This window comes from Cornus florida, unplaced genomic scaffold (assembly GCF_030987335.1).
Source record: "Cornus florida cultivar Cherokee Brave unplaced genomic scaffold, ASM3098733v1 CherokeeBrave_3.0.0_Hap2_Chr08, whole genome shotgun sequence".
Lineage (NCBI taxonomy): Eukaryota > Viridiplantae > Streptophyta > Magnoliopsida > Cornales > Cornaceae > Cornus > Cornus florida.
Genome location: NW_026775578.1, coordinates 6,885,992 through 6,899,089, shown reverse-complemented (window position 1 = coordinate 6,899,089; position 13,098 = coordinate 6,885,992). Strand labels below are relative to the sequence as shown.

General features: G+C 34.8%; 2 protein-coding genes across 4 annotated transcripts; both read right to left on the bottom strand.

Annotated features, from left to right (window-relative positions):
* Nucleotides 1-1,637: 1,637 nt before the first annotated feature.
* Nucleotides 1,638-6,068, bottom strand: LOC132269125 (thiamine-repressible mitochondrial transport protein THI74). Of its 3 annotated transcripts, none has more exons than XM_059770175.1 (4): nt 5,945-6,068; nt 4,845-5,768; nt 4,329-4,749; nt 1,638-2,129 (listed from the first exon to the last, which is right to left on the bottom strand). In XM_059770175.1, exons 2-4 carry the CDS (start codon nt 5,484-5,486, stop codon nt 1,867-1,869), a joined length of 1,326 nt encoding a protein of 441 aa, XP_059626158.1. In that variant the 5' UTR covers nt 5,487-5,768; nt 5,945-6,068; the 3' UTR covers nt 1,638-1,866. The 3 variants fall into 3 exon arrangements, with proteins under 3 accessions (XP_059626158.1, XP_059626159.1, XP_059626160.1); XM_059770176.1 differs by having other exon boundaries at nt 4,845-5,649; XM_059770177.1 differs by lacking the exon at nt 1,638-2,129 and adding an exon at nt 2,138-3,589.
* A 1,067-nt stretch (nt 6,069-7,135) lies between these two features.
* LOC132269643 (probable serine/threonine-protein kinase PBL25) lies at nt 7,136-11,601 on the bottom strand. Its single transcript, XM_059770893.1, has 5 exons — nt 11,044-11,601; nt 9,991-10,181; nt 9,705-9,894; nt 8,620-9,011; nt 7,136-7,906 (listed from the first exon to the last, which is right to left on the bottom strand). Exons 1-5 carry the CDS (start codon nt 11,150-11,152, stop codon nt 7,535-7,537), a joined length of 1,254 nt encoding a protein of 417 aa, XP_059626876.1. The 5' UTR covers nt 11,153-11,601; the 3' UTR covers nt 7,136-7,534.
* Between the last annotated feature and the right edge of the window lie 1,497 nt (nt 11,602-13,098).

Genomic DNA, 13,098 nt, shown 5'->3' with positions numbered 1-13,098 from the left:
TCACTTGCCAAATTGGTCCCGCCCTATTTGCTAATAATCAATCACTCTCTCATATTAAGAAAAAGAAAACATATCTTTCTCATCATGTTATTATTCGTTTCATATTAATTACAAGACAAATTTGATCACAAATCTGTGTCATAACATGGTGTTATTATAAGTGTGTTAATGTTTATATACATTTGCAAACAAACTCCTATCAATACTTGTTCTATTAGTTATAATGTCAATGTTAATTATTTTAGAATTTCTTGAAGTAATTAATTCATTGATATGAAAATTTAAACAAATAATAAGTACACATTTCTTGTCTTGCATTTATTTCAAAATAAAAATTATAGTATAAACTTTTTATATTAAATCACTATTAAATATTACTAATATTATATTTCTGTTAACATAGAAAAAAATTTAATCGCTCATCGAGCACATTCTTTCTTACTCATGATATTATATATATTTTTATTTCCCGAATAAAATGACCTTTAGCATATGTAAAAATAGCGAAAATCACAAATTATATCTAGATCTATAATAACATACAAGTATACAACCGTTTTGGCAATTTCAAATTTTGCCGTTTTCATACAAATATTCAAAATATAAATTTACATCAAAGAGTTGGCCAGAGAAGCTACTATTAATTCTTTACTTTTGAATGGTGCTTGGAATTTCAATATTTTGCAAGCTGACAGTTTGATTCCAGTTCGAGATTATTTGAAGACAGTTCACATAAGAGCTGGGGAGGATTTGCTGAAGTGGGTTGATGGAAAATTTTCTTTTAAGAATGCTTGGAGAGTTACTAGAAGTGTGGAGATAGAGGTACCATGGTATAAACTTTGGGGCAAGGCAAGGCCTAGGTGGTCTATCACAGCAGTTCTGGTTCTACAAGATAGATTGCCTTCAATGACTAATTTACAAAGAAGGAGGGTGTGTTTGGCTGCTAGATGCTCCTTATGTCAGAATAGTCTTAATAATACAGATCACATTTTTGTCTCCCGTCCCTTTTCTCGTGGTTTTTGGACTTGGTTGGGTGAGTTATTAGGCTGGGATATGGGTACATTTCAGGAGGTGTTTTCTGTTTGGGATTTGTTTTTACGGATGGATAATCTGTATCACAAATCTAAAACACTACGGAGCTTGTTTGCTGCTGGTCTTTGGCATATTTGGAGAGAGAAATAATAGATTGCATGGATCTCCTAGTGGTCTCTTGGGGGTAGTGGCAAGGACGGCCCTCATGGAGGTGTGTGAAGTACAGGGTGTTATTCTTAATGATGTCATTCCATAATTTCTGGGTTGGTTTATTGTTTTTGTACTGGAAATGGGCTTTTTCAATAAGCATATTGTCCTACATTTTTTCTTTTTCAGATTTCTGAGGGTATGCCCTCTGTGCTCCTGTATTAATCTTTATATTTTGAGCATCAATACAACACCAATTATGAAGAAAAAAAAAAAAAGTTGCTGCAAAAAAAGTAGTTCATCTCAAAAATAGGTCTGAGCTGAATGGGACTTTTTCCCTTCAAAAATTGATGGTGCAAAGACAGCTAAGAAATGCACACGGATGGGTGTCCAATCTGCTATAGGACTTCAAAACATTACAAGCATTATTGTGGGCTTTGTTTACCATGAGCCAGAAAAACACGCAAACAAAAATTCAATGCTTTAAATCAAGAGGTAAGTGGTTTCTGTTGACTAGCAAAAGTATTTGACCTAGGTACTTTCACCCATCAAGCTAAAGTCAAAGAATAAGAATTTTGTACATTTACTATGACTGCTGTTAAAGAAAGGTCCATAGAAAATTGGCAAAACACGCTAGGAAGTGGCAGTGTGTCTGGAACAACAATGATGGAAGGTGATCTGAATCAGTTAACTAGTATTTACATGATCTAACTTTGAGATGGCTTCTTTTGATCTTGAAAAGGCATCCGAAGGGATATTAATGCCTGCAAACCCAACCATGACAGCGGCAGCTCCAATGTAATCCATTGTATGGGGTGCATTGCCGGTTACTGAATCAACAACAGCTGCCAATGGGACCTGAATTGTAAGTCCTGCCGTTGCTACTGTGGTGGTTGTAAGAAGAACGGCTTTGGCCCATAAGTAATCACTCAGCACATTATCTAGCAAACCTAATCACAATGATAAAATTTTACACATCAAAGTCGAACAATGGTTGCAATTTTACATCATCCACTAGAATTTAAAGAGAAAAAGGGGAAATGGGGAAGAAAAACAATAAGGAGACCACAACACCAAAGTCCATGATATAGAGAAGGTATCGGAAAAGGATTCCAGATACTACTGTACAAGGAGATTGATAGGCTGTCCTTGATAAAGTCTACAATCCTTTGAAGCAAAGTAGTTTCCTGTTTTCTAATTTGAATCCATTTTTTTGTAACAAAATTAATTCACCTGATTCCTTAATATAAATTTTCCTTAAGCTTATCATAAAACATGTGGTAATTTGGAAAAGGTTTCCTAGTAATCAAACTTCAGCTAACATCATATGCACCTAAAAATTGGACTAAACATTTGTTTCCCAATGCCTTCAATAGACCATTGATAGGGAAAAAACTAGCTATCCAAGTCTCCGTTTCATTTATATATTCTTCAACATCATTGAACAAGCACTACATCAAACAAATCGGTAGTCTCATGTTCCAATACTTGAGGAATGGAGAAATCGCTGAATATGTCCCTTCCATTCCCCCCTCCCAACACACACCAGATTTACTACCCTTTCTTTAAACACAAACAAAATCAAAATCCTCCCTTCCTATCTCTGGTATTATTGAAACAAGAATTGGTATATCAGTCAAACACCAAATAAACAAATGAAGCAATTACAAGACAACAATTTTCACATTGCAAAAAACTACAAAAAATGGGGTTGTAATAGATCTCTATTCCTCATCCATGATTGACAAGGAAAAAATCAACTCCTCTCCTAGGCAAGGGGTCTGAGATCATTAAAACCTCAGTACAAGGTCTCCCTACAAGTACTAACTTCTGAACTTTTAGAGAAACTTGAGAACTGTCTGTTAATTTTTCTGAAAAGAAAATTTAATTTAAACGAAAAAATAGTTAAAAATTTCATCTGGTTGACAGTTCTTTTAAAATTAAAATATGAAAAACAGAGTTGAAAGGACTCCATTCCAAAGAACATATACAATACAGTATAGTAAATATACCTTGTAATCTGCTTTGACAAATAATCCAAGAAAGAGGAGGTATAAATACAATAACTATCACAATAATTTAAAAAGAGGAGGTATAAATACAATAATTATCTCAACAATTTAAAGCACAACTTATGATGCCAAACTATTGATGAAAGGAAAGTTTTGCAAAGTAGAACTAAACCAACTCTAAAACTAAAAGGTCTACAATCAGTATTCCATGAAAGACATCGAGTCTCAGCTTCTGCACATTCACTGCTTAGAGGCATCTAACTATCGTCTGTATGGCAATAGACATGCTACATATTTAATTGCAGTGCTCAAAATCTATGAATACATCTAGACCGCAACTTAAGGCCGATCATCTTTTGCCATGCACCTGGGCATGGCTTAATCGTTCTTCAATACCACTGTCCACAAGTAAAAATTTTACAATGAACATTGTAATGGATCAGGTAAATAATTTCTAATTACGCACAAAAGAAAGCAATTTCACTAAATGAATGTGGAAGATTTCAACTGCAAACATATTTCAAAAATTAAATCTTATTATTCTCCACTTTAAAATAAGCAAAGTTCCAGTTAAGAATAAATCTTCAATAAATTACCGAGCCTCCCTTTGCTGAGATGCTGACTGCAGACATTTAACCAAAAGAAGTCTATGGTTCCGATTGTAATTGATGCAAGAATTTGTTATAAAAGGTGTGAACTGTGAACATCACATTTTAACATAGACATTATCCAAAGAAGCATAAGTTAACACTAGTAACTATTAACACACAAAGAAGAGCTTAAACAAATGTTACCAAGCATGCATATTATGTAACAAGGACACTGCACAGCACGACATGATAACTTCAGAACAAAAAAGACCGTGACAAAGTTATTGGGGTGCAATGTGTAATACAGGATCAGTCTTTCCATGGCAGGAGAAAATCTTGCCAAAATAGGCATGTCTCAGTTACATAGCATACACGTACACACCACTTGAAGAATAAAAAATAAAAATAAAAAAAGAAACCTGAGGGAAAAACTTGTATAACCTAAATATGATCTTGAAAATATTAAAGAATAAAGATGCACAGTTTCAAAAGAAAAAACCATATTTTAGGTGCAGATAAACAAGATGAACTTCAACTATTTACATACCTTTACCGACGATTAGACCAACTTGCTTCCATGTAAGCATATTAAAAGGTTCCAGCTTGGTAACATTAAGTATTATGGCAACAGGTAGGAAAATCAAGAGGTTGAACAACCCTAAAAATCCAAGGAACTGTGCCATACTGGCATGACCACTTTTCCCATCATCATCTGGCAATTTTTTACGAATAAGAGTAATATACACAGCATAAAAGGCTGCTGACAGAAGAGCAAGAATGTCTCCAAGAGCAGGGTTCGAAGCAATTGAACTTAATCCAGATTGTGAGTCGCCCAAACTGACAATTATTGTTCCTCCCATGCAAAGAAGAACACTTATCAGCTTCACCCAAGTAAACTTCTCACCCAGGAATGCAAGAGCCACCAGAAATGTAAACAGGCTGGAAGCACTGCTTAAGATTGTGTTTGACTGGGTAAAAGGGAAAATAACTTACTACTTCAGATGATGAATATCATGGACAAATTACAATGGAGAAAAACAATTCAAAATTCCAAAGCCCTTACCGTAACTGTAGTATACTTCAGTGAGAGATTAAAAGTGAGTTGAGCCAGAAACCAAAATGGGCATATCAAGAGGCTGACCTTTGCCACTCTTGAGCGTGTCCATCGCCCTTTCGAATCTAGTCCTTTCTTAGCATCTTCACTAACCTTTTGTTGTCCTGTATCACTTTCCACTCCCAAAACAACACATTTTTCATTATGGATCAATTCTTCTTGCTCCACAACCACAACTGAATTTAAACCTTCAGCTTGATCGTTTGAATCACTCCCTCCAAGAAGCACAACCTCTTCCGATTCCCCTAATTTTGAATCACTCCCTCCAAGAAGCACAACCTCTTCTGATTCCCCTAATTTTGAATTACTCTGTCCAAGAAGCACAACCTCTTCCGACCCCCCCAATTCTTGCAAACTACCCTCTCTGGTTCGCCAAAAGAATATGCTTCCATATGTGTCCTCCAAATAGCGTCCTATTTCAGCTACGGGGATGTAGATCACAAACAACGAATTGCAAATGTATGTGATGAGAAACGGAGAAACACCCGAGCCTACAACTGACTGAACCACAAAACTAGCAGCAATCCAGATTGTTGCAACAGCAAATATATAAATCAAACCTAAAACCCATCTCCAAACTTCACTTCTCATGCCTTTCAAACCCAATTTCGAATCAATCTTGCTCTAGATATATCTGAAAACAAGGACTTCAATTCTAACACACCCACATGGTAGAATCTTTTCTTCACCATATACGTTCATGTTTTGCAATTACCTAACGTAGGAACAGTATTGGGCAAAAAAAGTTCGAAGCCTGCAATATAATCAAAGAACAAATAATGCCACACCAATGAATATTACCAAACAAAATGAGTGAACAAGGTCAACCCACTAATTCCAAAACTACGACTAGGGATTTGATAGAGAACCCACCTACAAGATGAATTATATTACAAAAATCAGACCTGATATCGTATCATGAACAAAACGTGTTTATAACATATACAATCATATAGCGTGAAATAGCTATATAAATAAATAGCGATGTAAATAAAAAGAAATTGAAATTGAATATAAACAGGTAAATAGATAGCGATGTAAATAAATACCAGGAGAGATCCAATCCTCGTTCCTTGCAGAAATATTATTGATCGAGATAGAATTGGAGGACTCAGTATGCGGGTTTCCGGGGGAGGATTCTACGGTGCAATCGAACTTTGTCAGGCATGCGGATCTGCGAAACACGCACGTGACTGGTGAATACTACGGAGTATCTAATTCCATACAATTTGGGCCGACGGGTTTGACCTAAATGGGCCAAATCCAACAACGTGTGGGCTGCAAGTTGAAATCCTCATTTAGGTGCGGTATACGTAATAGTATACATTAACGAATCTCAAGTCATGAACTCTCAGCCGCAATGGAATCTCTCAGGCTTATTATTATTATTATTATTATTATTTTTCATCTAATTTTGTTTATATACATAATATTATGATATCAGGACTGATTTTTCTAATTTAATTCATCTTGTAAGTGGGTTCTCTATCAAATCTGGTCGTAGTTTTGGAATTATTGGGTTGAACTTGTTCACTTAATTATTATTATTATTATTCACATGCTAGAAACTCAAATTCAATGTTGGAATTATCATTCCAGACTGGTACTTAGTTTACATTTTACACTAAACTAATAGCTTCCCCTTAGCAATATGATTCCAACATAGGTTCATATCTGAAAATGAAGAGTTCTTTATTCAAATTGAAGTCTCCATGTGCAATAAACTCTCTTTGCACGTGTCATCTTCATGATTGCTAGGTATTGTAATACACAGCTTCCATGTCTAAGAATGGTCATCAACATTCTGTTCTCTAGATCCATCACACTCGTTTGGCACTTGATTGTGAAATCTGCTTGTTTGCAAAACACTGCGACATCATAATATTTTAGGTAAGTGACATTTCCCTATGTTTGAAAAAAAAAAAACACATTTTCTATGGCTCCTTTTGTTTCAACATTTTCTGAAGCTGAAGTTGAGTCCATCAGGGATAAGTTATTTTTGTTAAATTTTAATATTTTTTTCTTCCTAAATATTTTACCCTCATTTTGCTACTTTTAATGCAATAAATGGAGAGTCGACACAATACAATGTAATGAAATCCCACCAAAAGCCCTTAACAAGTCCAGAGAAAGAGCATAATCACGGGGCTTTTAAGCACTGCATCATCAATGATTGTACTTTTATCACGTTTCAAAGTAAAAGGTTGAGGTTTCAAGTCTACAATTGACCAAAGGTTCTACCCATCACACAATTAGCAAATCAAACTTATGTTTATTTTATGTCAGCATTTGGATTATGGAATTTCCATCATTAGTCCAAGGATAATAATTTTAACAGAATTTAGCCAAGTCAAGAAATACTCCATAATTTATAAAACAATGTTTTTCCATATTAACCTTGTATTACAGAAGGCCATGATACACAGATCACATAAATTTAGCAAAACACAGTGTGTGCCATGTCTCTGTCTCATCATATCACTTTGTCCTCGCATAATGATTCAACAGCTATTCGCAAATTCAAATTGTTTCATCTAGTGTAACAAATTAGATTGTAAACATCTTTGCAGGATCGAAGCCGTGGGAGAAAAAGAAAACCAAATAGATTCAAATCCTCATAATATGTAGGGCGGCGCATTTTACACTGAAGAACTAGTCCTGTCCAGTGTCTTCTTTTTGTGGTGTAATGAACTTGAACCCCATTCTATGGCTTCTGCTACAGCTTGTTGGCGTTCCCTTGCAATAACTTCGTCTTGACCATTTTCAATCGCACCATCATGTGGTGATGCTGGAGGAGAGGGAGATGAGACAGTTCCTAGCTCTTGCACTCCCCCAAGAAAACTGAGAGCTGTGACCACGTCGCTCATCAAGGGACGGGTTTCTGGATCATCTTGGAGACACATTGCAGCAACCGCAACTGCTTGATTTAAACTTTTCACTGGGACTTCTCCGTGAAGAAGTGGATCAGCCAGTTCTGAGAACCTATTTGGTTCCTTGAATACAGGTTGTGCCTGGTCAGAAATCGGAACAACAAAAGCATCAGAGTAAGTTACAAAATCAAAGAAGTACCCAACAAATTCTATAACAGCAATATTCATTTTGAACTATAGTTGGATTGTGGCTGGAAAATAGAAGTTTCTGAAATGCTTTTAAAGTCATTCTATATGGAGTTTTAAGTGTCATATGGTAGTGGATCATTTGACATATATTTACATGGCACTGTCACTGTTAGTACAAATTCATCTTCCATAATGGATTAATCAATTCATGTTAAAAGACAATGAAATATCTTAAAATCCTTAACAATGTCATGTCATTTCTGGTGGTGCATTAAAGTTACATATATATAGAGGATTGATCTGCCCCGCAAGTTCTATGTAAAGCACAATAGAATGATTTCATTCAATGGGACAACAATGAACTGGTAACGCCTAACATGGATACACATACTTAAGCTAATTCTGCTGTGTTGTACTCAGGTACTGCCTAATAGTGTGCTAAGTGCTTTCAGGCATCGAAATCATGTCACAGTCCATTTTGTTCTGAGGTTGTTTCTAGGTGATCCACAGCCATTCAAGTGACTTCAGAATATAACGACAACAACAATCAAGCCTTTTTCTCAACTACTTGGGGCCAGCTACATGAATCCTATGTTTCCATTCCGCTCTATTGAAGTGCCTTCGGAATATAAAAGAAAAAAAGAAGAGGGTTGAGAAGAACTTACCCAAGAAACCAGAGTTTGCTCGTCTGTTTTCCTTGTGGTGTCAATGGCTCTCCTTCCTGTTATTAACTCCAATAAAACAACACCAAAACTGTATACATCGGACTTCACAGTTAGTTGACCGGTTCTCTGATACTCGGGAGCACAATAACCATATGTTCCCATCACCCTTGATGATACATGTGTCTTGTCCCCGACAGGACCAAGCTTGGCAAGCCCAAAATCGGAGAGTTTTGCATTGTATTTTTCATCCAGTAAGATGTTGGATGATTTCAAATCGCGATAGATGACAGGGGGGTTGGCCTTATCATGCAAATATTCCAGACCTTTGGCAGCACCTAATGCTACTTTCATCCTTGTCAACCAATCTAATGCTTTCTGATTTGGTCGAAGATCTGAAAATTCAAATTCAATTCATTATTTTCATAAGTGGGGAAGTTTTCATTTAATGATATCATAAGCGGCGCAAACATACAAAATATGTCATAATCTTGTAAATATTTAATTAGTACACTGTATCTCCCACAGGAATGAAGTAAATTAAATTTGTTGTTTTCAAAGAGCTTAATTGTCTTCCTAACATGTTTAAGGTAAATTATTTTATAATATCACTAGTTTACTGAATTGAACTTGGCTGTGGTCATAATTCATAATGGTAACATTTACAACACTAAATTATGCTTTGTGCATTAAAATCCTATGTAGAACTCAATAAGTTGATTCACCTTTCAAAGCAACAAAAACTCAACTATTTTATCATCTATAATACTTGCTATGATGACAACTAATTATTTGCTTCTCTATAGATTAAACACAAAAGATTAAGGTCAAAATGACTCAATTTTTTGGCTTATGTGATGAACTAGGATGCTCTATTTTTTATTTTTCCTAGTTGGTACTCATACGCACGTATTTTTTCTGAGACTTGAACCCTGACTTCCCTTCGGGAAGTAAGAAGCTGATACCGCTAAGCCACTGCCCGTTGGTAACCAAGATGCTTAAATTCTATGAGCATCAAGTTTGCATAATTTTATTGCTATATCCTCCCAAAATACCCCATAATGAATTACTTTTAAGTGAAATAATACCGAGTAGGTGGTCTTCCAAAGATCCCAATGGCATAAACTCATACACAAGAAGTCTCTGATCTCCGTCGGCACAATATCCGATAAGATTTACCAGATTTTGATGGTGCAGGAGGCTCAGCATCAGAACCTCAACAAGGAACTCTTTGTTCCCTTGCAGTCCATTCCTATCAAGTTGCTTCACAGCTACGATCTAAATTGAAGTGAACCAAGATCACTATAAATATTGCTGATAAAATAAGAAAGCAATCAAATTAACATGGTTGATTAAAGCACAAGTATATATCACCTGGCCAGTTTTTTCAAATCGACCCTTGTAAACTCGTCCAAATCCACCTTCACCCAGTAGACATTCCTGCCGGAAATTTTTTGTTGCCGTGGCCAGTTCACGAAAAGTGAATGTCTGCGCGGCAATGTTGCCTGCTTCTTTAGTGGCATTTTTTTGATTTGTAGCTTCAGTGGTAGTTTTCCTTGGATAGTCTGTGCACAAGAACAGTAAAAAGTCAGCAAAATGTGTCGTTAAACTGAGATTGTTGAAATTCACTATATTTTCATCTACTCCAATTTTATTTCTAATTAACAATATTCAATCCAATAATATCACATAACTTTCACATTGTATGACAAGCTTAGCCCAATAATCCCCAATAAGAACAAGTAACTGAAGCAAATTCGAAAAGGGTGAACTTTTAATTCTGCTTCTGTTGTTTTTGAAGGAAAATACGACTGAAATGATTCCTTTTGTGGTTTCAACCAGATTGAAAACCACTGAAGTTGTTGATTAGAAAATGTTTAAAACAAAATATTCATTCAACTGCTTCTGTTGTTTTTGAAGGAAAATACGACTGAAATGATTCCTTTTGTGGTTTCAACCAGATTGAAAACCACTGAAGTTGTTGATTTGAAAATGTTTAAAACAAAATATTCATTCAACAGCCAAGGGAAAAAAAAAAAGAAAAAAAAAAAAAGAAGTTATTATCAATGGCACAATCAGACAATTATCCGGAATTTTGAAGGAAAAAATGTTGTCATGCTGCAAGTGAGAACTTAGAAGTTAGAAACCTCTAAAAAGCAAATTGTCAAAGCACATATCTAGTACTATGTTTTACAAGGGATCATTAAAACAAAAAAGTTGAATCAATCGAATTGCAGAATCAATAGTGTGATGGTCACATATAAAACAAGAACGTGGAATTGAATTGCAGAATAAATAGTGGCATGGTCACATATAAACAAGAACGTTGAATCGAATTGCAGAATAAATAGTGTCATGGTTGAATTGAATTGCACATTAAAAGTCCTTAATACCTCTAAAAAAACATTCGAAAGGCAATGTACTCACCGGGCTGTGGCTGTGCAGGAGGAGTAGTAGGCAGAGGTCCCCCTCTCCCACTATTTAACCTCTTATTGGCTTTCTTCTCTTTCGAAGAAAAACATGAAAAACAACTCATGTCGGTCTCAACCCTATTGAATCCAAACAATAGAAATGTATTTCACCTAAATCTCAAAAATGTACTCTGATCCCAAGAACCAGAATCAGAATTCAATCAAATGAACATCCACAAAGACTCAGAACCAATTTTGATTTGGAACTTCTATAATTTTTATGTTTATTTTTTTTTACAAAGGTTATTTTTTACTTTTACTTTTTCTTTATATTTGAAAATCCTCGAAAATACAGAATGTCAATTACCAGAAAAATCAATCTCCAAAATTTTTGGATTGAGAGTCAACTTCTACAAGTTAAATAACCAAAATGTTTTCATGTTTACTATAAAACCAATCAAAAAACACAAATCATATTGTGAAAATATAACATGAAATTAATAAAAGGTTTTACAGATAAACACCAAACCCACTAAAACCCAAAAATTGGAACAACCATAAAACAAGAATCTAGAAAAAGGGATGGGTCAAATTAGACAGACAAAATTAACCCATAAGCACAAAAAAAAAATGAATGATTGAGAAAAGAGACAGACAGGTGAAGCTAAAAAGAAGGGAATGAATTAATTAATTTGGAGTAGACACACGTTATGATGAATGAAAGAAGACGTGTTTAGGAGGAGAGCCAGAAAAGAAAATGGAATGCTTTCCTTTAAAATTTTCCGAAGAAAATGGGGAAGAGTAGGAAAGGGAGAGTTTGAAGGGATATGTTAGAGAAAAACGCGGAAACCATTTCGGTGGATCATTGCCAGGTTGTAATACCGTTGTACATATTTACGTATATGTGCCTCAAAGGCTCAACAGTCAAAACATTCAAGTTTAGAGAGAGAGATAATTGTTACCATGAATATATATATATATATATATGTTTGTATGTTTACACACACAGTCACAGACACATACCATAATATATTTATATACGCACAGATGTGTGCGTAACTATATATGTGTGTGTGTGTGTGTATATATATATATGGAAGTTCAGTGGCCTGCATGTTAAGGTGAGCTATATCATTCTTTTGCTTTTCGAAATTCAAATGCGAGTCTCAATTAAGTCAATTTCATTTATCATTATACTCGTATTAATTAGGAGAATGCTTAGTATCATCTAGAAAGTCATAAAGTAGGTCTATATGGCAAAAGTTTGTAAATTATATTAGGGAGTATTCATTTTCCATATGGACTATATTCATTTTCCATACGAAGGAATTCTTGATTCAAAAGCTTGTTGAATAGTGTAGCATACTATCCATATATACTTTATTTATTTTTTAGGGGTGAAAATTCGTGAAATTATTATTCTTTAAGGTTACGTTTGGTGTGTAGGAATGGAATGGAATGGAATGGAATGTTTATTCCAACTATTCAGTTGTTTGGTCTGCAGGAATGGAATGGAATGACCATTCCAATAGAATAAAAATCCATTCCAGGGAATGAAAATCCATTCCATTTGTAAACCTATGGAATGACCATTCCATTCCATAGTAAGATAAAATATTTTTATAATATTCCCAATAAGCCCTTAATCACATTCCAATAAGGCAAAAATATTTCGCATTCACCAAAAATCTTTCACATTCCATTTTTCATGTTTATCGACTTTTTTATTAGTCGTGATAAAAGTCTTTCATCTTCCTTCTCTTCTGAATATACCCAGAACTGCCATTAACAAAAAGTTGCAGGACTTTCAACTATATTGCAAGTATTAATTTCTTTGTTTAATAGTGTAGCATACTATCCATATATATTCATTTTCCATACGAAGGAATTCTTGATTCATTTTTATTAGACGTGGTAAAATTTCTGAGTATTCATTTTCCATATGGACTATATTCATTTTCCATACGAAGGAATTCTTGATTCAAAAGCTTGTTGAATAGTGTAGCATACTATCCATATATACTTTATTTATTTTTTAGGGGTGAAAATTCGTGAAATTATTATTCCTTAA